At 40.4% G+C, this 26,877-nt stretch overlaps 1 protein-coding gene across 1 annotated transcript; it reads right to left on the bottom strand.

Moving 5' to 3' along the window:
* Positions 1-1,708: 1,708 nt before the first annotated feature.
* PLA2G15 (phospholipase A2 group XV) lies at positions 1,709-20,299 on the bottom strand. Its single transcript, XM_071440428.1, has 6 exons — positions 20,033-20,299; positions 12,373-12,529; positions 10,892-11,010; positions 9,315-9,413; positions 8,677-8,901; positions 1,709-5,940 (listed from the first exon to the last, which is right to left on the bottom strand). The coding sequence occupies exons 1-6, from the start codon at positions 20,169-20,171 to the stop codon at positions 5,429-5,431; spliced, it is 1,251 nt and encodes a 416-aa protein (XP_071296529.1). The 5' UTR covers positions 20,172-20,299; the 3' UTR covers positions 1,709-5,428.
* Between the last annotated feature and the right edge of the window lie 6,578 nt (positions 20,300-26,877).

The following is a 26,877-nucleotide window of genomic DNA, read 5'->3' as shown; positions in this document are numbered from 1 at the left end:
TGGTCAATAAATCTGCCTTCCCAAAAAGGTTACTAGGTGTGAGTCAGTGGTTACAAGCAAAGTGAAAACTTTGAGGTACAAGATTTATCCATTATTCAGCAGTGCAATAAGAAAACAGAGCTGACAGCATATGCAGCACTTTTTTTTTAATACATTATTTCTTTTGTACATCATAGTACTATACACCAATCCACTGCATGTAGTTGTAATGTCCAATTTGAGCTTTAATCTGAGCATGAAAACAGGAGTGAATGTCTAATTCACACCTTAGATCATTCTATTTGATTTTGAATCAAGCTGAAGTTTACATCAGATAGGAAAAAGGTTCCTGCATATGTACAATTGGTTCACGGCAGGAAACATTTTGTGGATATCAAACTTAGGTCTTCATTTCCCTGCAGTTCTGTGTCTCTCAGGTGAAATTAACACAAATGCCATTAAACATTACCTAAAAACCCTCAGTAATTTATATACTGCTGCCCTCTACTGCAAATATATATATACACAAGCCATTGAAACAAACTTAACATCACTATTTTTAGTAAAACATTGCATATGAATTTCTTGCATTTCATGGGTTCATACTACATTCTGGTTTTGCCTAAAGGATGCTCATTTTGAAGCTAAATATTCCACTTAACTCATCTGTGGATCTGAATGACCACAAAGGACATCAATCTTAAACCAAAGCAAACTATTAATCTAGACCTTTAGAGGAAAGCCACAACTCAAGCAAGAGAAAGTCAAAATCATTTCTCAAAACTGCAATCCCATCATTAATGAAATAATTTAGGATGGCACAGCAAAATAGCATCAGACAATCTGCAGCTGTAACTTTGTTATTTGGAGGTTGCACAAGCCCTGCTAACTCCGGTGTTACATCTATAATCCAACATTAGACCCCACATGCCTCTCTCATGGCTTTGCATCACTCTACCAAGGCTGTTATCACCCTGTCCTCCTCTTCCCTGTGCTCTCAGTCTCCCCAGCTTCCTGCATGAGCTGGCACATGGCTTCAGTGCAGGACTTCTCCATATTAACAGGGAGCTGGAAGAAGGCCATATTCCCCTTTTTCCTGCCATCATATGGGGTCACAAACCTGAGGCAGGCATCAATGAGATCTGTTCTGGAACAAGATGTCCCAATAGTGCATCTAGGGCACAGAGAGGAGCAGCAGTCACTAACACTCTACTGGCCTTACAGTCATTATCATGTTAGAAAAACCACAGATGCTCACAGCACCACTGCCTAGCATGACAGATTCTTAAGAGCCACAATGCACTATTTCTAATTGGAAAAGGATTGTTTCATACAACTATGAAACTGTGTGGTCATCATGCATGGGTTTGTGGGTCAGTTTGGAAACCAACACCATAAAGGAACTGCAGGCATTTAAAACACTTCACGACTGAGAAACTAATTTCAAAATAATTACCTGAGCAGAATTATAAGACAACCTGAGAACTTTTTTTAACACAAGACAAGCAAGATGCAAGAAAAAGAAATTGAGTAGTCTCAATCCCACATCTTCATAAATTCAAGAACAATTAACAGTGAACTCCAAATGTACTAAAGACAGTGGGTGCATTTGGGAGATTAAGGAAGAATTACTGTGAGAGCCACCAATCATCTTTAGGGAAGAAAAAGAGCACCAAGTTTTCATTTCCTTTGAGAACTGAGACAGCACATTATTCACAACAGGAGACAATCAGTATTAGATCAACTTTATTATATTATCAAATTTGACAATAAAATATTCAAAATCTATTGAACACATTCATACACAAGAACATATAAAATGCCAGGCCTCATGTTCTGTACAAAATACTGGTTAGTGTAGAGCAGCAAAGTCACTGCCAAACATTCCCTGAATTTAAGAGGGCCTTGAACACACTGTGCTCCAAGAATTACCTTAATACCAAACATTCCTTCCTTTGGTCTGCAAGTCCTTTGCAATTATTGCTAGTTATTGAAGCTTTCTGCTTTTATACAAATCACATAGTGACTCTGAACCTCTTCAGAAGTACTACAATGACAGCTGAAAGCTTCTTCAGCATTGTCTATACAAGTTGCCAAAAATAAGAAACACATTTGGTCCTCAAGACTAGTTTTGGTTTCTGAAAATATCCTGGAAGAATAAAACTAAGTAAAAATTATGGAAAGAGACACATAATTAATGCTTTAGGTATAACAAAGATACATTAGTGAATTCAGACACTTCAGCTGTGCAGTGTGGCAAAGCACCTGAGTTAATCCTCTTATCAAAGTGCTACATTCTCACTAAAGATATTTTTCAGACCTCTCCCTCCACAGGAATGGAGACAGCTCAGAGCCCGTGGCTGCAGCAGGTCTGACAGCAGTGCTCAGTGCTGCCCTTGCAGAGGATCTGCTCAGAGAGCAGCCACTCCTCACACACAGTGCAGGGCTTCCACTTCAGCAACTGGAATAATGCATTCACTTCTCAATGAGAACTGCATCCTAACATACAAGAAACTGCAAATGAAAGGGCTGATGATCATTTGGTAGGGGGAAAAACGACCCCACACTTTCCCGACATACAACTCCAGCCTGCAGATGCACCACAAGTAATCAAAGAACACCAGAGGTGCTGTGCTTGCTCTCACACAGTACTTAGGACTCAGGTACACACATTTCTTTACAACAGTACAACAAGGCTTTATAGTGACAAACAACAGAACAAACAAATAAAAGCCTTGAAAAACCTTCAGCTTCATTTTACCACATTAACTATCACAAGGCTTGTCTAGCAACAGAAAACTGGTATAGAAATCTTCAGTTTAAAAGACACAGCCAACTAATCTCAGAAACAGTACTAGGTTGCCAAAATTAGAAAAGAATAAAAAAAGTTGTGCTTTTTTCTTCTTTTGGGTCACAAAAAGTGTATTTTAAAAGTACTAAAGAAAAGAGCCCAAGCATTTTTTGAATAATGTATTTTGGAACTTCAAATCACAAAAAACCCCGCAGCTAAATTCTTGCTAGGAGACTGAAAATGCTATTGATTAATGGGTAAGGATCCAAATGAATCTTACAAACGTTCTCCAGATCAGGTTAAGTATTGTTTACCTACATTGTTTTCTCATTTTTCAGCCCTTGATGTCTATGTTGGTATCCTGCAATACAGCCTCCAGCTCCACTCAATCCAGTGCTTATTAACAAGCATTCTCCTTCAGCAAGAAATACAGATTGTGATTATATGTTTTCTGTAATTTATTCAGATAGCCATTTATTCAAAAATTGAGTCAGACCAAGGAAGAGCTTTATCATCTTCGAACAGTCTTGGAACACAAGCCTGAAGCTTATCCAGCTGACAAGCCCTGCATAAAATAGATCACTTGGCTAAAGGGCAATTTTCTGTGGGGACTTTTTGAAGGAGGGGTTGAGTTGGTTTTTTTCCCCCTCCTTGTTGTAGGGCTTCTTCTTTTGTGGGGATTGATTGTGTAGGTTGACTGGTTGTGGGGTTTTTTTGTTGTTGTTTTTTGGGGGTTTTTTTGTTTGTTTTTTTTTTTTTTTTTAATCTCAGCAGTTACACATTGCAAAGGCTGTGGACAAGTCAGTACTTACTCTGGAAAAGTCTAGGCAATATTGCTGCTGGACTACAGGGTCCTGGACAAGTGAGGACAAGATTAATGATCCACTTTAAAAATCAGGAAAATGTCTACACTCCCTCAACATAAGCACTAGGAAAAAAATGCAGAGGGGGAAACAAAGCTACATAAGGAAGTTAAAACCTAGTAAGACAATTAGCTTGGTGATGACTCTAGTTCTAATTGTTTTGAATTAATAAAAAATTTCTGAATTAAAACTAAAGTCTTACAACTACCTTCTGATTCCATTCTACAGTAGCAGGAGTTCAAGCCCATCAGTTCAACAGATCTTATTGAAATGTCCAGTGGCAGAAAACATTTTAGGCATGCTACCAAAATAGTTAAAACTTTAGCCTTTTGACAATTCAGTTTCTTAAGTAATCAATCCTTAATAGTTTGAGTTTCTGCAACTCTTAAAATATTTTTCTTGGAGAATCTAGCATTTTGAAAGCATTCAAAGCTGTGTTTTTAGAAAACTAAGTGCTGTCTAACTGGGTGACTGGTTTTAAAGCAAGCAAGCGAGAATTTTTGAGTATAACTATTTCTCCAACAGGATTTCTGTAATCAAGGTGGTACATATGATGGCCTTTAGACCTGCACTTCTGTGGAGGTCAGAGTTGAAATTACTATTTTAACATTGAGTAGAACAACACTGTAGGAAATTACAGAACTGCATGTTCAGCAATTTATAGAAACATTTAAGGAACCACATGTCCCAACTTCTTCAAACAGCAAAAATGAAACTTGTAATCTATGGGAAATTACTTTTAGTCCTAAAACAAATTCCTTTTCAGTGGAATGCAATGTTGATCCAGTCACTGTTTAGTCAGGCAACTGGACCAAAAGTGTTTGACTGAGAACAAGTTTTATACTCCATACTGGTTTTCATTCCCCACTCTATTTCAGAAGTTCACTTTTCTTTAAATACTGCCCACTATCCATTATCATTTCCACCACAGGGGGTTGTTTTCCACCCAGAAATGCAATTCTATACCTTACCGAGTGCCAGTATTCAATTAGCTTTGACTGGTGTGCTACTCCACACTGCTACAGTTATTACAAGCACCAACAACAGTTTAGCTTCATTCCCTCACTGAGAAATAAAGCACAGGCTGAGAACTCCTCAGACTCCAGACTGTATGTGATCAGGGATTCTAGAGGTTGATGAGCAAACCATTTCCTCTTTCTAAAATAACCCAGTAGGGCATCTAATAAAGAAGCTTCAAGTAATTCACACATCTTTTTTCCCCCCACAGGCTGTAATAAATAAAAGTCTGGATTGCAACAGTGATAGCACAGTTCCAGGCAGACCTCTACCCTATTTTCCCAAGTAGATATGCACATTCACAAACTAATCCTCTGGGAACTGTGGATCAGATTATGCAAGACCCTTTAAAATGCTTACTGTGTTTGCCACATTGTTAATACCATTCCCTTGGGCATCCAAAATTGCCATCCTTCCAAGCCTTCCACTCCAAACCTGCAAAGACCACACAAAGGAACTCTGGGATCTATGAGTTCATGTGGTATGTGCAAGGGGATGCACAGTCTCCAAATGAAAGTCTGTATGACCATTGGACACAACACCAGAGGCAACAAAATGCATATTTGACAAAATTTTCAGAATGTGAAAATACCATGAAATATCATGAACACAAATCAGAGACAAACAATCATTTAGAATACCAAGCAACTTGAAAACAACCTTTTAAAAAAGCAAAATAAATAATTCAAATATCTAAATATCAAGGGATTAAAAGGCATTTCCCCATATTTAAGGGAAGGCATCACAGGTGAGGAAAATAACTATCAGCACAAGGTTATCACGAATCAATGAGCAGCTTTTTCACATAGGAGATAGTAGTTTCATTGGACAGCATTTGAATGTGCTCGTTTCCTGCAAGCTCAAACATCACCACTTCCTGTTCCTGCCTGTGCACCCACTTTCTACATTGCAAGGCACTCTGTAAGTTCACTGTACCATCCCCATCACTGTAGAAGATCTTGGGCTCTCTGTCAGGGAAGCTCTCGTAGTGGAAGGAGTCGGGGGTTTCCACGCCCGTGCCGTAGAGGCAGTGGATGCGCACGCCGGGCGGGGTCATGGCGTACACCAGGGGCTCCGTGTCCTGCCTCATCAGCCAGCCATCCTCGAAGTTAATGTCCCTGTAGAACTTCCAGTAATCCCTCAGTGTGTAGTTGGCTGTGGGGGTGCTCACAAACACCTTATCTGGAGGCCACGTGTAGTTGTAGGGGAGCATCCAATTTGTGGAAACTGCTGATCTCTGCTGGTCTCTGATCTTGAGGGAACTGATAACAGGGATTCTGTTGTTGTCACCTTAGGGAAAAAAGTGGAATTTCATTATCCAGAAAGCAAGACATCAATCCTAATCAGCAGCAATTACTAGCACTCATGGTGATAACATGAATAAGTTTGTTCCCCTGGCTTACAGTGACAATTTGAAAAGTTTTTCCTCATTTATGATTGTCTCGTAAATTAACTTCTGCAAACTGACTTTTAATAACTTCCAAGATTTAAATGAGTTGATGAATGACTGAAACAAATGGCTTAAACTAACACATTACTAAAGGATAATTTATATGCACCTTTCTGCATATTTTAACAATTGTTCTTCCATCTTCACAAAATCAAAAGCTGCTTAATAATTACAGTGATTACTTAAAAAAAAACCTGAGACAAACACAAATTTATATTCCTTGTTTTTTTCATTATCACAGTGGCTGTCACATTTCAATTCTTTTGTCAGCTGAACTTTGAATTTTATTGTCCATTATTAGATCCAGGTGGTTACAGCATGTAGTGGTCCAGGTCAACTATGCCATAAAAATTGAAATGCTGCAACTGAAACCACTCTTCCTGAAAAATATACTTTGGTGCTATTTCAATTCCATGGGGTGGCACTATTGCTTCAGCAAGGAGAAACAAAGCACAGTAATGCCATCTTTAGGAGGAATGTATGTGGACATTGCTAGTCTGAAAGAGATAAAGTAAACTCAAATGCACAGCAAAAAATCACAAAGGTCCTGAAAAATGGGTTTCATGATACTGTGTGGTGTAACCACTTCACTGTGCACTCTCACTGCTAAGTTACTGAACACTGCTTGGCAGTTTTCAGCAAAGAAAGCCCAAGTTCTGACCTGAACAATGAAAGGAATGTGTACAAGATTTATTTCCAGCAGAATAATCAAACACAGAACCTGACTATCCCAGCCTTCTCTTACAGAACTCTTACAAAGTGCTTCTCAAATCCTTTACTTTTCTCATAAGTGAAGAAGTACAGGATGGCCAACACCACATTTAAGTCAGCAGACACATCAAAACCTTAGGTGTAAGGAAGACACTGCTAATATTTCAACTTTTCAACATGTTAAAAATAGAAAGAAACCACTGTGAGCTTTGTGTCTTTGCCTACTATAGTGGGATCAAGCAAAGCTCAAGTACAAGTAGCTGAAAGTATCACAGAAATCTCCAGAAAACAATTCCACCAGTGTACGGTTTACCACTTTGATAACACGGCTGTGGATTTGACATGAAGCTCCTGGCATCACAAATTATAAACAGGAATGGGAGCAGAAAGAATGCATTCATAGAGTGCCTTGTCTTTCCTGTTGAAATGCAGTATTTTCCTTTAAAGCAACAGTTCTTCAGCATACTAATCCTGATAACTTTAGAAACTCTTAAATAGACTAATGCAGTCCAAGGGCTGATGGTGGTGCTTTACCATGGTGGATATTTGACACAGAAACACCTTAAACCTGTACATTCTGATATTATGTTTGCCCATGTAACTTTCCCACACAAATCTTAAATTTCTGCTCCAAAACAGAAGTTTAGTACAACAGATAGACAGATTAAAACATGACTGACTATATTACAGTAGAAATTTAGCCATTCATTATGGATTAGTAGAATTAGCCCCTTTGCTTGAGATGCATTATAAAGTGTAGACAAGGTACAAAGCAGAAAAGTTTAATCCAACAGAGATATGGGACTATGGAATATAATAGTGTAATTTTATGAGGGTGATAACATTGTTCACTTCTTGCCATTTCTGTAGCAAGCAAGTATGTCAGACAAAGCCTGTGGGAAAAGGGAAATAAATTTTTAAGTGACATTTCAACAGCTTTAACAATGTGTAAATTGAATGTTTGTATTGAGTCAAGTTTTCTAATTAGTAACAGAGTAGTGTACTACTGTTCAGAATCAAATGCCTTTGCTAGACAAAGTATTCTTTGCTCTGTCCATGCATGGCTGACTCTTGCTGTGTGTTTTGCATTTTGATGAAGTCCAATTTTTGATGTCGGCTTTGATTAGGAAGAAGACAGTGGATATCCAAAGCTAACAAGTCAGAAACAAGCCAGAAACATCAAGAACTAAATGTCAAAGCACATGATGTAATTATGGTATCACATGATGGGTAAGTGAACATTTTCCATCAGTCATTTTCAGTTATTTAGTGAAGTATATTGTGGTGCTTTATTCAATTTTTTTGGTTTTTAGTCTCTGGCATATCCAGTGTGCTAAACCCAAGACCTCAAAGATTCATTTTCCTAATGAGTTACAATTAAGAGTTACAATTTTCACCTGACATTTACACTGGACACAAGTTCCCCACCATCTCTACAAATTTCCTTTAATGTTAACCTCAAGCAGCTGTGTGATCTTTAATCAAAGGAAACTGCTGAATGCTCTGGAGTCCTTTGTAGCTTTGCAATACTGAACAGAGAGCAATCAGGCTGGTGGCAGAAGGGACAGAAAGGGAAGGCATCAGGCCAAACAGCAGACAGCACAACAATCTGCTGAAAAAAGGTCAGGAGAGGTCAAGAAGGGAGAAAGCTCCTGGTTACAGGATGTGGGAAATCTCAGTCCACCCCCACAAATATGAAAGATAACAGTTGGGTTGCAGGGCTTGAAACACCCAGTTGTTATTGCTTACAAAAAAGTATTTTTCCCTTCATGGTACTTCAAACTCTTATCCTGCAGTCCTACAGTCACAGCCTCCTTAGCACTGTGCACTACACATAGCACAGGGCAGAGCCCCAAATCACCTACCTGAGGCCAGCACACGCAGAGTTTTGGCCACGCCCCCCCACGGCGCACCCAATGACACATAATCCTTGATGTACTTGTCCTTCCAATCCTGGGGCTGGCGGTTCAGGAAGTAGAGGGTGTACATGTTCCCCATGCTGTGGGCAATCAGCACCACAGGGCTCCCATACTGCTCATACAGCAACTCGATCATCTTGCGAAGCGCCACAAAATAGTCTTCATTCTCATCTAAAATATACACATCACACGGTGAGAGTTATTAACTGGGAATGCTGAGCTTTAAAAACAAATAAGCTTTTAAATAATGGCGTTGAATGGTCTGCAGAATTAATAATGCAGACCTCAGAAATTCCAATACTGAATGGGAGGGGTGGGGGTTTTGTGTGGATGTACTTTGCTGAAATGGGTTTTTTCTGTTGTTCTGTTCTGGTTTTAAGCAAGTTTTAAGTAGCAAGTTGGTTAAAGAAGAAAAAAAAATGAAACCACAACACCAAGCTTGCATTTGTATCCAGGAGTACCCCAGCCCTGAGAACTAGACAAAATTAAGTTTTTAGATTATGAAGGATGGGAGAAGTGATTCAATACATTATTTGCTGGGTAGGAGAGTCAAAATTTTATTAAAGTAACAGTATATTATTTACTTGGTGCCTTTCTCCAGTCATAAGGTGCTCCTCTTACATCTTCATCACGTTTGTAGCCCCAATCTACTAAACTCTGCACCAACATATAAAAGTAACTTCCTGTAAATATCAGATAAGAGAGAAACAGAAGAGTAACAAGGTTAGTGTGAGAAGCAGCTGTCAGCCACTACTGCAAAACAAGGTTCCAGAGGCAGTATCTGTGACACCCTATGTACACACTAAACCTGCAGTTTGCCTTTAACAATCTAGAAAGCTGCATGCATATTAAACAAAATGAGTTGGGCTCACTATCCCCCAAAATCAAGAGAATATCACCACTAAAACTTCTTACTAGATGGCTGACCTCTCAAACCTTTTGGCAGCCAAATGTAGTATACACAAAGTGGATAAATTTTACTCAGCAGAGGAAAGTTTACCCTTGAACTGCAAGATAATAATTTCTGAGGGGTTTTCAGAGTCATAGCTTTTGTTGATTACAAATTAAAATTAACAACAGGTAGGGAGTAACGGTTGGCCAGGACTTCAACATTTATTCTTGGAAACAAATGCTTATTATATACCCTAGGGCAGAACTCCAGAAACTACCCCAAAACTTTTCTTATCTCTGGGGTAGTGGACTAAGACTTAAGTAATTGAACATAAAGCTGTAATAGCAAAAAGGGAAATAGCTGCAGACTGCACATTGAAAGATGTGACTTAATACGAGGTTTGACACGTGGGATTTAAGTATTACCACGACTAAATGCATCAGAACAGTCTACTGAACATCAGAGCCATATTTAAGTTTTGAGCAGAACCTCACTTGTTAGTCTTGAATGTTTATCATACTGTCCCTCAAGTGGAGAATTGAATCATGGTGTAAGAGTGACCTAGTGCAGATCATTAAGCACATCACTGCCCTTAAGGAACAGATCCATGCTATGCAGCACATGAAGCTCAGTCCATTACTGACTATTCAAGTCCACCAGTCTTCAGCCACAGTGATCAACTCACAAAAGCTTATCAAACTCAGTGTTTTCTGAAACATGACTTCTACAAAAGCACCAAACAAAAAACCCTGCAAACACATTAATGCAGAAATCTTTTGCAGCACAAATGCAATTATATAATTATTCTGACATCAGCAAAATACAAGGAGCTACCCATTGTGGTACCATATCTCCCAATCCAATTAACCCATTCCTAAGGCCAAAGAACATCATCTGAGTAAGAACTGAGTAACAAGTTCTTACTCAGAACTTGTGCTTTTATTTCAGTTGTGCTTGTCAAGCTTCTGTCACAGAATTTTCTACTCAATCCATCTCATTTTCAGAAAGCATCTGTCCTCAATATGGCTACTCAGATTTCATCCACTTAGATTGAGACGAGATTCCATGGTATTTAGTATTGTGTCAAATCTTAGTTTCATCTATCAGGCCACGCAACAAACAAAACAATACAATGCAATGAAAACTCTTAAAAGCCAAGTGAGCTCACAGAACTGTAATTTGAAATCACATTTCAGAAATTTGTTGCATAAAGACAAACTAGAAAAACCCTGCAAGTGACAAAGCACTCCAGACACAGCTTGTACATACCAACACTCCTTTTACTTGGGTCAAGAAATTCCAAAGAAAACGTCTGCCCAAAGCCGGGCACTCTGATATCCACTCCATCTGGTGGTTCTGTGATCTTACTTGTTCGGTTATACACCAGCCTGGGGAGGAGGGGAAGGAAAACAATGAGAAAAACCATGAAACATGTTTTATTGCCACATGACAACCCTCAATTACACTGGGTCTCACATTCTGAGTGCAGTACAAGAACTTTAAGTGCTGTTACTCAGAAGGAGAAAAAAACCCAACCCAAGCAGACATGATCGGAGTACTCTTATGGCTAAGAGATTATACAGTGCAAACAATTACTTGAATTACTTCAATGCTCCATGGTGCAGAATCTAGGACTTTTTGCCTCTGTAAAACTGAGCATATGGATGTGTGACTAAACTTCATCTTTAAAATATCAGCTACTTTATATAGTTCTACATCATTTGATTTTGCATCAAGCTACAAAATCGAAAAACTTATAAAGAGCATAGGAATGTGGCAATAGGACAGGAAATACCTATTAAATCAGACATCAAAAATATTAACCTACCTAAAAATAATTAATTTCTATTTAACTGAAACACCCATACCAGCATAAGGGAGTACTTTATTTCCTGATTAATGACTACTGGCACTTCAGGAAACATATTGAGGTACTGAGTGTTGTGTAAATACTTTTCAAAATAACTCAGGATGTGAAGAATCTGGAGCACTGAATTAGGAGTTTATTTCTTTAATCATCCCTGTTATTACAGTTGGGGGTTGGTTTGTTTTTAATACCATATCAATACAATCGCATTTCTGAATGCAAGTTTTTGCCCCTAGATGGAGTCTAAGAATCTAAACTGATGCACAAATCTCTTAACAAAAATCTCTCTAATCCATAAGGCACAGGGCAAGACAAAGCAGAATGCTTTACAACAGCTCAGTACATTAATAAAAAAGCAACATGCCAACACAATAGTTTTTATTTGCATCAGCTAATTATTTCTTGTTTTCATACATATATTTATATTATTTTTACAGGAACACTAATAAAACAGATTGGAAATTACATGAAAGTTTTAAATTAGGCAATTTTTAAAACCAAAATATTTCAGGTGGAACTTCCTGTGCATCAGTTTCTGCCCATTTCCTCTTGTCCTATTTCTTGGCAAAAAAAAAAGAGCAGAAAACCTCCTCCTTGAGATAAGGGCCATAGAGGTGTCTAACAAGTGCTCAAACCTACACTGAGTCACTGGTAGAAGAGAAAGGGGAAGAAATTAAGAGAGCCTCTGCTCTTCATCAGCAATTACAGCCACTTCAGATGAAACAGAGCTACATCCTCAGACCCATCCTGTTAGCCTGCCCAGCAGAATTCCAAATCATTGCTCTCACTGGTCTTGAATCAGAAAAGGAATTTAAAGGCAGCCATTCTGCTTATCAGCCTATGGAAAGGATGTAACTGCAAAGAGCAATATTCCTGCTCTTACCTGATATTATCAATCCAGCAGTCAATGATGACAGGCAGAAGCAATTCTAGATTCAGCCAGAGTGTAAAATAACTGTCTGTCTTCTTAGAGCAGAGATAGTGCACCACTGATGGCTTATCTAACTTTGCTTCCAACTGATTACCTAAGTCCCCTGGAACTGAAAGATATAAAGAGGAGAGAGACATATAAAAAGAAGATAGTTAATTAAAGCATATAAGATTTTCTATTGCAGTACACACAGCTAAATATTGTAGCCCTTATGTGCATTATCACTGCACCAGAGACACCATCAGGTTTTGTAGTTGGAGAACAAATACTACATAAGAAGATACTACATATACATTTTCCACTGAAAATATTTCTATACTTTCAAAGCTCATTACCTGAGAAACCAACATGTAGAGTGCTTCTGGATGAACAGCTCCTAACTTCAAAGAGCAGACTATAAAGGAGCATGCAAGGCCATAGGTATGAAAAAAAAAGATTGTCTAGGACATCACCAACTGATCTGTGTTTTCAAGTACAGACTGAATCTTTCTGAGAGAACTTTTTTCCAGAGCATCACAACTACTCAACTTTGTTCTCTTTAAACAGTTGCCTGCAAACTTTCAATTTGACATTAGAAATGTAAAAAGTAAAAGACTGATTTATATTACTTATCTTCCCTTTTCCACATAAGACCAGACTTTTACAACACAAGATATGGTTGGCTAACAGTGTAAAAATGCAGTTTCATCTCTTTTACATTCAGGTTTTGGCAACATCAGTTACATTTTTTTCCTTTGGAAACCTTACATGAGTAAGACTTGGTGGAAAGGGTCTTGGCTATTTGCACCTTCTTAAGGCATATAATAAATGTCAGTATTCCTTTGACTAAGGTTTATTCTTCATTATTTTTTAAACCCTAGATGGAAACAGGAATATTTTCCCAAATTAGAATTAGTCTTAACCAAACACTAACAATTTTCAGCACCAAGTCTTCAGAAAAACTTCTTACATTCTGTTTGTTTAGTCATTTTTTCCTCAAGAAGCAGAGAGAGAAAAACATTTCAGTAACTGAAAAGTTTTTCTGTATTAGAAAAATTTAGAAGTTGGGCAATTTTTAAGGGTTCCCTCCACTCCTTTCAGGTCCACAAAGCCCCCTTTTTAGGGTGTGCTTGTCAATGTTTAGTTTTGAAGTTTTTTAATGCAGGTCTACCCATACATTTGTTCCCCCTATCTCCCAGTAAACTGTGCAATCAAATCAGTTTGAGTTCTATAATACACTGATACTTAGCAATGGCTAAGGAAAGAGAAAATATCATTTAGCAGAATGCCTAATTTAACCAGAAAACTAGATGTGCTTTTAGAAAAAATGTTATTGCAGAACTGAAAAAGGCCAAAACTTCAGATAACCACATTCTTACAACCTCCAACCACAGCAGGTTATGCTCCACCATGAGATGTACCTCAGGATTTCTTTATTAACTACCTCTACTTTCCCATTAGGTTTTTAGGAGCTTTATTTTTGTCACCTTAAGTGAAACGTTAAAAGGCCCAGTAGCTGACCATGGTTTATTTTAGGTCATATTTCAAGGACTCTGATATACTGGAAAGCATAGTAAGGGAGATTTCAGCATTGCATCACACCTTAGAAAGAGTTTACTGAAGTTCAGTCTTGTAACCTCACAAAATCCTACTTAGGAATTGCTTAGAAAACTAAGGCAACAACTTGTTCCAGTCTCGTGCCTCTGGCCTATCAGTGCTTTTAATTGGAAAGGGAACAGAACGTAATTCTATTTATATCAATCTTTCATGACTGGCCAGCTTCAGCAGCAGACCTACCAAGGACAGAACAGGTTGATTTTGTCTTCAGTTTCAATGCAAAACAAAGAAGGGTGACATTTTGTTCTAGCCTAGAATCTCACTTCCTGTGTAAAAATAAAGTTCTTCCAGCAAAGACACCCTTCAAAGACTTAGAGAAACACCTGGGGTATTAGGGTTTGGAGAACTTGCTGAGGTTTCCAAACTGCACTCAATCAATCACAAGCACTCCTGCTCAGAGTAGGGAAAACTCACAGCTGAAGAAGTTTCAGATTATAATCAAGATACATCTATCAACAAAGCACTGAAAGCAGGAAACTGTACAAAATTTCACTTGGACTTAATGTAATGATCTCAGATTAACTGCAACTTTCATTTAGTTAAGATGTTTTATCTTCAAGCTTCTGGAAGATAGAGGCTCTGCTCCTGTGTCCAATTCAGGACACAAGATGAGAAACACGACACACTGATGTTACTCAAGGGATGATAAGAAACAAGATGAAAAATGGCAATTTTTTCAATTCTAAACAGAAGATAAAGAACAAGTTCTGCCTGTGCAAAGATAAATACTGTAACTAAAAAATAAATTCTGATGTACAGGTATGATGCCTGCTTGTTTGTAAAGCAGGGATTAACAAAAATGTTTTTGTCATGTTTACATTTCCATATTAACAGTGAGGCTGCTAATCACTATCACTCACACCTTAGGGCTCTTTTATTTTCTAAAGTATACTTTGCAAACTGAAGATGCTTTGTGATGAACCTATAGGAAACAAAATACAAATTTTTGATTTTGAGATTATGGAAAAAAACATGCAAGATCTTCAGCCTTCAACCCAGCCAGTTTAACAGTGTTAATGATTTACATTTTGGCTGGAGAACTACTTAGTGGATTTTTATAAGTAACAGGTTAAAAAATATCACACTGAAGATTAATTCTGTAGGTTAAGGATGTAGCTTTCTAAATTTCTATGGTGGAATTTGAAAGCAATAGAAAAACATGGTTCCCTTTGCTTTCAGGCCACACAGAGGATGGACCTGCAGGCAGAGTAATCTGTAGTAACATCAGTATGTCATGTTTCTCATCTTGTGTCCTGAATGCAATTTTTCTCCTCTTCTCATCTACCAATATCTGCAGTTTCTAAATCTTTAATATCTCCAGCAAAAAGGGAGTTCTTTAAAGTTCTAAAAGTTCTTTTTAAAGCCTGCACACTGACCCCTAAAATAACTTGTTTGTTAAGTTCTGCAAAATACATCAGCACTAGTTAAGACCGGATGTCCAAGACAAGATCTTCAGCAGTGCCCTGCTTCCCTAATTTGCAGCTGTGTAATTCCTCTGTTGATTTCAGAACTGCAACATTTGGAAAAATTAGATTTCTTAATCAGCAGAAAAATGTGTTTTCATAAGATTTTGGGTTCTATCAGTTCTAGCACATCCTCCTTTTTCACAAAGATGCTAATCCCAACAAAACTCACTCTAATACATCAATAAACCAAATTCACTTCCAATATTTATAGTATCCTTGGCTAATTTTTTTGGTCTCATATGGCCCGACAAAACTAGTAGATCTCCCTCTGGGATGTGTTTTTATATTATTAAACTGTAAAGAAAAGCACATTTAGAAAGATCATTAGATTTTAAGAGAGGTAACAGACTGTGAATTGCAGTAATTAGCTTTAGGATACATTCCTACTCCTGCCTATCACCATCCTTAAGTCTTAATGACAGATACACAGTTCCCACCAAGAGACAATAAGCAAATTGCACCCTAAAAGTGACTTGCCTTAAGACTGCTCAGATAAAAAGAAAAAAGATCATCCAACAAATGTCCAAATATGAGGATCCTTAGAAAAAAAAAAAAAGGTATCTATTTAATAACAGGGTGGGGAGCCAGGATATTTTTTCATGCAGGGGAAAAAGAAAAAAAGAGGGCCAGCAGTTGGTACTTTTTTATTGCTTTTATCTGAAATGCAAATGCCTTTAGGTATTTATCAACTATTGTAACTTTTTAACCAGTATTATTTCCTCAAATTACTGTTGTCTTTTTGGTTCTATAAATTAGTCTTCCTGCAAAATGAAGCAACTTCCCAGGAAAATTAATTTTAAACTCTGACTACAGGTCTCAGAATGTCTTGAAGCAGCTCATAGACTCCATGGACTGCCACAGAAAAGGCCTTGTTTAAAATTAGGAACAAGAAAGCAAACAACGTCTCACATGATACTTCCAGATACCTTGGATCACATGAGGCATAAACATTTAAATCACTCCTGACATCTAGCCAGCTGACCATACAAACATACACAGCTCAATTAGCAGTCAGCAGGAATTCACAGGCACAGCTCCTTTGCATGTAAATCAATTATTAACAAACTTCATTTAGGTGTCTTTCTAGAAAACTTTAGCCAAGTACCTAACAAATTGTTTGCAGAAGGTATCAGAACATTGATATAGTTATTGTGTTGAGTCAGCTCTAAAAGGTAAAAGAGTTCAGTGCACCTGACACTGATCTTATAAGGATGGGTTACCAGCTCCAAAAATGCCTAAGACACAAGATCGTATGCAGTGATTATTGGTGGACTGTATCAGAGAATGAAGAACAGCCACAAAAACTACTTGAAACTAGCATTAAAGGCAACCTGTTGAACATCACCAAACTGATAAGGGTAAAAAATTATAGTTCATCTAAATATAAAGCAGATAAGCAGAAGTAATTGCACAGAATACACGTAATATACATTTTTAGTAGAACAGAAGCATTCAGTGGGTTATTTTGGTTCTTAAAGATGATTTTTCTGTATGATTACATCATCCTGGCTAAATAGAAAACACTTTTTTTAAAGTGCCTTGAAAAAGGCATAAAAGTACTTCAGTATCATCATTAGTCTCCTTTTCCCCCAAAACACTTGGGAAAGGAATCTGAGACAATCACCTTAGGTTTTAATGAGAATTGGGTCTTATATCAGGCCTTCAAGCAGGCTCTGTAAGTAAGGTTTTGACTTTCACCTGCTGCTTCTTCTTCTCTAATGTCACTATTATATAAATATACTTCAATGCTCTTTTATTTAAGTCTCAGAGAAAACTGAGCAATTGCACTGCAGAATTTTGCTGTCAGTTACTACCTATGGCACTTGGTCCCTGGTGCTGCTCCCTTGGTATGAATGAACACGAGCTCCAGGCAGAGCAGCTCCTGTTCCTAAGGCACGTCGAGTATGCACAGACCAGCTTAAAAACAACCTAACCCAAGCCATGTGGTGCCACTCTCCACATTCTTTGTGCCAGCTCGTCCATTAAAGTAATTCAACTACAAAATTAATCACTTCTTCCTCATCAGGTTATTTCCTCATGCTTTAGCAAGACAAAGGACTCCACAAAGTGGTCAACAAATAGGTACAAGGAAAGCTGGGTGAGCACTAATGAGCTGCTAGACTGGCAGAGCTGTTCCACAGAACCACCTTTCACCTGAGCCAGCTGGGGGCTCCCCAAATCTGAGAGCTGCTGCCATCACACCTGTGGCCAAGAGTTACAAGGCTGTCTTCATGCAGCTCAGCTGTTTTCAGATGTGAGATTCCCCGAAGGAGCAGTTTGTCAGTACCTGGGCAGCAGAACAGAAGTTACCCACACGTGAGCAACACTCCATATTTTGCAAGATTCTGCTCTAGTTCCCCTCTGTTACTTGGGTAAGCATAGATTGCAACTGCAAAGTGGGGTCATTACACAAAAGGTTTGACAGCAAGCTACACCGGGTCTTGTGACCACCCCAGTCCAAAATATTTCTGAAGTGATCACTATGTTGACAACATTCCTTTAAACAGCATTTCTTCTTTCTTTATTCCTTAAGATCAGGTGGCCAACTTGTCACTTACAGAGTATGACCAAATTTAAGTCCCCTTTCTACTGAGGCATGTTAACCTCCAAACAGATCAAGAGGGAATGCTTTGATCATGAGAACCTGTTTATTATTAGATACAAATTTATTTTAAAACTGAATGTACATGAGAAATTAGGAGTCTAGATGCCAGTCTGATAAATCAGGAGGATCAACTCTGTCTTCCCACCTTGTATGGGCTCCAAACTCATCTCAAGCTTGTATAGGCTTGTATAATGCATACTTACAGCTCTAAATCTTTTTCATTTGTGTATCCAGGTGATGTGGGTTTTTCTCCCTTCCCCCAAACACCTGTGTTAAGCCAGCACTTAGAATGCTTCCCTAAATGATTCTCATAAGCCCTTCCATCATCCTCATCACAGCAATTCCTAAAAAGCTTATTTTAACATGCCACACGTGCAAGAAGGAGGAGAACTGGTCAACAAAAAATCCAGGAAATTTTAAAATGCAGAGACTGACTAGAACACTGAGAGATACAAGTTCTGCAGCATTTGATGAAAATTCACTGTAACAGCAAGAAAGTCTGTTGTAAAGCACTCCGGATGAGCGTGTGCTCAGCCACACAGTATTTACCAGAATGTCTCTTCAGGAAATGTAGGTCAGCCACAGTTCTTAAAACCATCCTTAGGGAACATATATACTTACAGAAGATCCATCAGTAGTAAATCCACACTTCTACACTCAGTAACCCTTTCTGCCAGTTGCTTTTAAATCTTTGATTCCTTTCCAGATAGAGTTCAATAAGATCAGCAACTAAAACATCTCTGTCATCAGGAAGCTTGCACTGGAGCAAGTGCCAAGGCCTATTGCTACATCCAGCACCACAGAGTGGAAAGATGGCATAAAAGATTGTTTCTAGCCTCCTCAGACAGAATTCAAAGAATTCTTCCTGCTTCAACTCCTGCCTCTTAGGACACCCTTCTGTAGTTTCTACTTCCAAACCACAGCCTGTCAGTCAGTTCAGAGACCTTCTAAGAACTGTGGATTTGTACACACTGTACCCTGAGATAACAAGAACATTTTTTAATACGCTCTGGTAGAGTTTGGCCTTCTAAGTCAGAAGTTTGTAACAGTAGTAACAAAGTCACCATCAGAGCCTAAATTATCATGAAATGGAGGCTGAACTGAACAACATGTCACTTTTCCCATCTTCTTAGTTTTTCTTCCCCTGTGACCATCAAGGTTAATCAATAATAAGAACATGCAGGATGCTGAATATATTCACAGCAATGGCTACTGACATTACTGTCACTAAATGCACTTGCTTCTTGTAATTCTTAAGAACTACAATTTCAGTAGACAAGTTATTGAAACACTTAAAATTTATTTACATCTTATTACTAATGGATATAAAAAGAAACTAACAAGTATAACTTTTTAACTCGCATACGAATATTACCTGTATATTCATTACAAACTATTTTGCGTTAACAGGTGAAACGACAGGCCAGTAACAAATACTCGTTTTTCATGTCATATGATGAAATGCCTATTTTTTTTTTATTTTGTAATTCAACTGCTGGAACACCCAATCACTCCTCCTTCCACATCTGATTCCAACATCCTTCACGAAAGGTTCCTAGAGAGGAAAGACTTAAGCAGGGATGCTCTGGTGTTACTTAACGAGCTCGATGTGTATTAAAGCGAGCCTTGTCTGTCCCCCTCCGGCTGCCAGGCCAAGGCAGCCCCAGCCTGGACCTCCCTCCGCCGGGCCGGGCCGGGCCGAGCTGCCAGCGCCGGGGCAGCTGCGGAGCCGCCGCTCGGTGCGGGCTCTGCACCCCCCGGTACCCGCGGAGCCCGGGCACTGCCAGCAGCGGGCGGGGCGCGCTCCCCGCGGCCGTGCCGAGCCCGCAGCGCCTCAGGCCCCTCGCGCCGCCCCGCCGGGGGTGGGTAACGGGGCCGGCGGGCTCAGCTCAGCTCAGCTCAGCCCGGCCCCGCAGCGCCCGCCCCGCCGCCCCCCGGCTCTTACCCAGCACCACGGGCGGCCCCGCGGGCCGGCGGCGCGGCGCGCTCCTGCCACCGGGACACAGCAGCAGCAAGAGGAGGAGGCTGAGGAAGGAGCTCCGTCCGGAGCGCGGGAGGAGCCTGGCACCAGCCGGCAGGAACATCGCCCCTGCGCATAACCCCGAGGCCGGGAGCCGCCACCGCTACGCCGGGGCTGCCGCGGCCCGGCCGGAGTGCGGCCCCGCCGCCCGGCACGGCCAGAAAAGGGTCCGCCCGCCCCGCCGGGCCCGCCCCGCCGGGCCCGCCCCCGTCCGCGTCACCGCCGAGCGCGGAGGGCCCGCGCGGCCGCCGCTTGGCCCCGGCTGTGGGCGTTCGGTCCTCCTGTGGAAGGACCTGGCAGTGTGACGGCCCCGGCTGTGAGAACTCGTTCCCTGTCACTGTGGCGGGCCCGGCTGTGAGAACTCGTTCCCTGTCAGTGTGGCGGGCCCGGCTGTGAGAACTCGTTCCCTGTCACTGTGGCGGCCCGGGCTGTGGGAGCTCGTTCCCTGTCACTGTGGCGGCCCGGGCTGTGGGAGCTCGTTCCCTGTCAGTGTGGCGGGCCCGGCTGTGAGAACTCGTTCCCTGTCACTGTGGCGGCCCGGGCTGTGGGAGCTCGTTCCCTGTCAGTGTGGCGGGCCCGGCTGTGAGAACTCGTTCCCTGTCACTGTGGCGGCCCGGGCTGTGGGAGCTCGTTCCCTGTCAGTGTGGCGGGCCCGGCTGTGGGAGCCCGTTCCCTGTCAGTGTGGCGGGCCCGGCTGTGGGAGCCCGTTCCCTGTCAGTGTGGCGGCCCGGGCTGTGGGAGCTCGTTCCCTGTCAGTGTGGCGGGCCCGGCTGTGGGAGCCCGTTCCCTGTCAGTGTGGCGGCCCGGGCTGTGGGAGCTCCATTCCCCCTCAGAAAGCCGTGTCAGTGTGGCGGTCCCGGCCGCAGTCACAGACTGCTGCTCCGGACAGGTAGGGACAGCTGCCCCCCGTTCTGTTGGGGCCGGCAGAAAACTCTGAGGAGGGAGATGTGCTAAGGGAGCAGAGACGTCTCTCATTATTGCGTCTACAGTTGTTTGGTCGTGAAAAAGTCTTAACAGCGAAGTAATGGGCGTTTGCTGCAAAACATGTCTAAAAATAAGTAGCGCAAAAGGGGCGTGGTCAGAATGGTTGAAAGCCGAAGTGCTTGGAAGAGCTGGGAATTTTAGTGTTACACGGTCAAAGGACTGGGCATCTGATAGAGGAGCTCACGGGCATATCTGCACTTCAGGCAACACCCAGCTCATCTGGGAGCTAATTGGTACAGAGGATCCCTGGGATCAGGCGTTTGGCAATACTGAGAGGAAAAAAAATCATTAGACCTTTATACATGTAACAAGGACAGGCAGTCCTGTAATTACAGTAATTTGGAACCAGAAGTCTTATAAGCCTATGTGCTTCAGCAATACCAGTTAGTACGGGCTACGTGCTCTGATTGGTGTGCAGGTCGTTTGATGGGTGTCTGCCTGTGGAGAGGAACAAGGAAAGGTATCCATAGAAGCAGAAATTAAATAGAGAAAAAAATGGAACCAGTGTAATCACAGCTCATGATCAGTAATGATTGTGCTGATGGGCCGGACAAGATTTCCTTCACTCAGTCATATATCTGCTCCTGCTGTGGAAACACACTTTCTGAGCCAGATGTTAGCAATTCATGCTCAGGATAGAGCTATTTCTGACAAGGTTATTTTGCAACAGGAGCACTGCACTGTCTACTTCACAGCTTCCTACATCCCCCAGTGGATCTACTAATTTTCAGAAATATTTCTACCTTGAATGGTTAATACATGAGCATGAACAGTATCACAAGTGAAGATGTGAGTGAAAGACAAGTAGAATTTCTGGCCTCACTAAATTCAGTATTCAACAACTTCTGTAATTCCTGGAGAGAGACATGTCAGATATTTGTGTGTGAAGGCAGAATCTGGTAAATCAGATACACAGCCTGCTGAGAAGAGCTTTAAAAAACTGCATTGTCTTGGCATTAACATGGAAACAGAAGGATACATCTTCCTCCTTAAATAAGAAAATAAAGACCCAAATATTCAAGGAAGGTAAGGCTAAGTCTAAATCTAGACTTGCCTTTTTCTAGGCAGCAGCCACACCTTGTATGTTTACATCCAACAAACCCAAAGACAGGTGCTTAGTCATCGTGCAAGTGTTGACATGAAATTACCTCCTACTAAGGCAAACTACAGGGTGTGCAAGTGTGACTGCCTAAAAGTGATTGCAACAGGGAACCTCATGTACGAATTAAAAGTTACAAAATATAGCAAAAGACCTTATGGGAGGCTAAAACACTATTTAAAAGAATGACTGTGTCTGAATTCGGTTTTCTCTCATACTCAAAAGGCCCAAAATGCACATGTCCCAATAGCCTGGCTGGGATCACTTGTGCTATGACACAAGGTTCAAGGAATGACACCTGTCAAGCCCTCTACATCTTGTGGGTTCCCTTGGGTGGCATCAGAGCATCATCTTGGGGCAGATTTTCTGTGCCTGACTGTGGGCCTCTAAGGGCACAGGCCTTTTGGGCTCCAGGTACACTCTGCATTTGTCAGCATTTGCAAGTGCTCCTAGTGGTTATCACATATGTATCACTTCTGTAACCATGTCCTCATTGATTCTCCTCAAGATGTCTTCAAACCAATCTTAATATTTCCTTTACAAATCTCTGTGCTCTTTTGACAGCTGGGAACCTCCTCACATTTCACTAAAATAGTCTCCATCTAATTCTATCCCAGGAAAAGGCTTCTAAACACATAATAACTATTCCTGCAAGCCCAGGCTCTTTAGATAACAGTCTTTCAGCTGATAAATCAAGTAGCATTTTTTAGTTATTTCTTTTATTGCTTCCTTTTGTGAGATCAGAGCATTTGCATTTAAACACAAAGTGCATTAAGCTCTTTGCCTTTGTAAGGTTTAAATATGCACAGCAAATTTCTGTTTTCACACTGAGTGCCTGGTCCTATTGTCACTCACACCAACAAACCCAGGAACCTGGACACACAGCATTGCTTTCCAGCTGATGATACCCTGCTATTAATTGAGTCAGTGTAACTATTTCCAAGGGCTGCTTTGTTAGAAGAGCAATCCAGCTCTTTCTCCACAGAGAAGGACTTAACAACAGGGATTTGTAGATTACCAGCAGTTCACGAATGTGACCATGTGTAGCCATGCAGAAATCTACCAGTCATCATCCAAGGCAGATTCAAAGAATAACAGAACCAACTCCACATCTGAACTGCCAGTAAAATGCCAGCCAGCTCATTATTTTATGAAATACATTTTATATTCTGCTTCCTTCACATGTTTGGTATCCAAAGTTGGCTAGAAATGGAAAATGAAGCTGTTACAGTTAAACTACTGATAAAAGGAGGACTGCATCCTTTTCATTTATGTATGAAGTGAAAAAAACCAGTATCCAAACTTCAGAGGCCAGTTTGTTACCACTGCAGAATTTTTTTTCATGTCCATAATCCATCTTCTAAGAAAATATTCTTTACTTCTTCCAAAAAACCCACACAATAGAAATAAACCATATTAAATGCCAGAAACTACAGTGTCAGTAGCATTATCTTTGTTTAAGACTCTTTAAGGGCTTGCACTCTTGACAAAGACCATGAATTGGATTTGAGTTTGCACACTGGTTGTTTAAGAGAAACAATCCTTTTCAGAAATCTACTGTTTGCTTAAATGTCTTTTATTTGATTGAACAGAATTCTCTGTTTGCCTCTGATCCTTGCCATTGAAGTGGTGTTTGTATTGGCTCAGATACCCTCAAACACGATTGTGCTGACTTACACACACAAGTAGAAGACAGCTGGTTTCAAAGAAAGATGTGAAGACAACCAAAATGTTGTGACAAATTTACTCTGTCCTTGCAGCTCAGTGCAGTAGCACAGTCCCAGGACACAGCCTGACATGCATTTGAACCAGGGCTGCAAAGACAATTCTTCCTTTCACTTCTTCCTGCTTCCTCAGTGCTTCACATCCACTTCCATATTGTTCCCCATGGTGCTGCTCAGTAGCATTAGGACAGTAAACAAAACCTGTGTTCCTCATCGTCTTTCAGGCTAAATTTGGTTACAGTGTCAAACAGGGACTGGAAAAAAGAGAAGAGAGCACTTGAATAGTGGGAGTACTGAAAATGCAGGCTTACATAACCATCAACCCACAAACTCAGAGCCAAGGTGGGGTAACCACAATTAAGAGAGTAACAGTCACTGTCATATCTCCTGTCTTCAAACCTTTAATCCATATAATAGAGATCATATTACTTCTTTGGCTCATGTTTTGCTAAAGCAAATCAATTTGTCCTTGTAAACCATCCATGTAATAAAGCTTCATAGTAAATTGTGAGGGTTTAATTACTAACACTCAGAATTTCAGAATTCCTGCTCAGAGAGAATTTTATTAGAATCTGGGAGTGAGAAATTTTGAGCAAGAATGCTCAAACTTAACTAGTGGGACTTTTACTCAAGATTTACTCAGAGTTGGTGTTCTGGGTTGGACCACTGAAGAATTTTGAAACTGGAGCTAGGCAATATATGGAATTGAAAAAATAATTTAAAAATAAGAGGCGGCATGGGAAGATGAAATGGGGAGATACAATTTTGTGTAGGATGAATATATGAGGAAAAGTGTTGAAAATACAATCCATGTTGTGATGAAAACTGAGTAGGTTGAACCCTCAGGCACAGCTTATGTCTTGCACAAGTTCCCACAAAGTACAACTTCCCAGCACATTGCGAGAGCGGTAGAACCTGACACCTTTTGCTCTGCAGAGAAACTTGGGCCCTCTGAGGTAGAAAGCTGACAAGGTGGTTTAATCTGCAGACAAGGTACTTTTTTCTGTGAGGAAGAAATTTGGAGGAAAAGCAGAATTTGGTATGCTGTTACTGTAAGGCTTAACAAATCTTTCAAGACTGAGTGTGGTTAGAGAGGGCACAGTGACACAAGTCAAGCAGCAGCATTTCAGAATTCTAGCCCACATGTAATGAAAAGGCAAGAGCCCACTGCTTAATAAGGATTTCAGTGTTTCATCCAGTGTCACACCTGTTTGGCATCCCAAACAGCTGGACACAGTGTCAGGGAAGTCACAGGGAAATACAGGCCTTAGGAAATCTGCTAGCTCAGAGTATTTCTGAAGAGACAATTCTGCTGCTACTGAATCCAACAGATTAGTGGGAAAAGTGAATCCATCTCTGGAAACACAAGTGTGTCCAGAAGAACTGAAACTGCTGTCAGTAATTTAGTCTTGTATCAAAGGGGTCTTTGTCTAGTCTCCACAAGGTTTCACTCACTCATTTTCAGTGCTAAATTTTTCCAACACTGAGGGATGGAAAACCATCTGACCCTAATCATATATGTTGAGAGACTTCCCTTCAGCCTGTAAGAAACAAATCTGAGAGTTCCTCTTTCACTGGTGCATTAAAAATGAGAGTTCACCTGAGTTTAAAGGATATGTAAAGATTTTTTCTTCAGTTATGTCTCTGGCTCTGAAATGCTTATGCAGTCCCACTAACCGATGCATCTGTAAAGCAAATGTCATCTTAGATATGAAGATGTAATGTCTTTGTAGACAAAACGTTTATTTTCTATCCTTTAAATCCAGAGTACCATATTAAAAACTAGATATAAACAGGAAAACTGACTACACTTAAGAACTGAATAGGACAGACCCACATTTTACCAAAGTTTCTTGATTAACATTAAAACCAAACAAAATTAACAAAACTAGTTGTTGAGATCTGAGTTTTAACTGCCACTGAGTGCAAAAAGAAATGCTGATCTACTGTTTGGCTGGTACCATGTTCTAAAGTAAGGCATAGATAGGCTATGAATGCACAGGCACTTTCTGTCCCATCCTTTGGGCAGATTAAGTTGAAAAGTATTGCTTGATGATTCCTGTAAGGACACAGTTCCCTTCTAGCCAGGGACACAGGCAGCTGGGAACAGTTAATCATGGGGAAATGCCTGAATCAGCAGCATCATGAGTAGCATCGTGTGAGACTCTGTCAAACATGTCAGTGCAAAAATACAGTTACAGAAATTAAGGTTGGAAGGGACTATTGAAGGTCATTATTTTAATCCTCATGTTCAAATCATATCTATGATCAAATTTGGATCAGGACAATTATTTTGATAGTTCTGTTGGGCAGATAAGTGAATATAAAGTGCAAATTCTAATAAAATTCCACCATTTCCTTTAACACATTCCTGGTAATAACACTGAATAAAGGACATTTTAAACATGTAGCAGTGAACTGACCTGTCATGTTTTAACCTGCATAATGACAATTTAGAGACAATTGTGGATACATTAGAAAGAGGAAGCTTGCCAAAGGCTATCTGGATCTGGGCATTGTAGTTTGAGAAGATGGATTTATTGGAAAATAATTTTTTTTAATTAGTATGCTAAAGGCAGCTTGAGATGTTGTAAATATTGTTGCCATGCTACACTGACAATAGACTAACACTCATAAGAGTTTCTTCATGGTATGGTGAAATTAATTTGGCTATTAGTGCTTGGCAGCTGGATGTGAAGCTGCTCAGATTACAAGCCAAAGAAGCAGTAAAAAATGGGTACTGCTATCATGTGACATGAAAACAAAATTTCTGCTGAAAGCAAGGAATACATGAGTGTTCCTGTAAAAGGTTATACCACTGTGAGGCAATTTCAGCTCTTCTACTTGGACCTCATTCTAACATGTGAAAACAGTTCTGCTGTGTTTGTGTGCTGCAAAGATGCATTGATTAGCTTCAGAGAGCAGTTCTCTCACAGCTGCTCTCTTATTCTGTTTTATTGGAT

The sequence above is a fragment of the Agelaius tricolor genome, unplaced genomic scaffold (genome assembly GCF_023055355.1).
Source record: "Agelaius tricolor isolate 1412-34295 unplaced genomic scaffold, bAgeTri1.0.p SCAF_15, whole genome shotgun sequence".
Lineage (NCBI taxonomy): Eukaryota > Metazoa > Chordata > Aves > Passeriformes > Icteridae > Agelaius > Agelaius tricolor.
Note: the sequence above shows the minus strand (reverse complement) of the source record. Positions and strands in the feature narration are given on the sequence as shown.

What these genes read in the sequence shown, in the direction of transcription:
- PLA2G15 (XM_071440428.1), bottom strand. Translation starts at nt 20,171, where the DNA reads ATGTTCCTGCCGGCTGGTGCCAGGCTCCTCCCGCGCTCCGGACGGAGC. An exon ending in GGGGCCGCCCGTGGTGCTGG is followed by an intron (nt 12,530 to 20,032) that starts GTAAGAGCCGGG and finishes TATATCTTTCAG; the next exon opens with TTCCAGGGGACTTAGGTAAT. An exon ending in CCCAAGTAAAAGGAGTGTTG is followed by an intron (nt 9,414 to 10,891) that starts GTATGTACAAGC and finishes TGATATTTACAG; the next exon opens with GAAGTTACTTTTATATGTTG.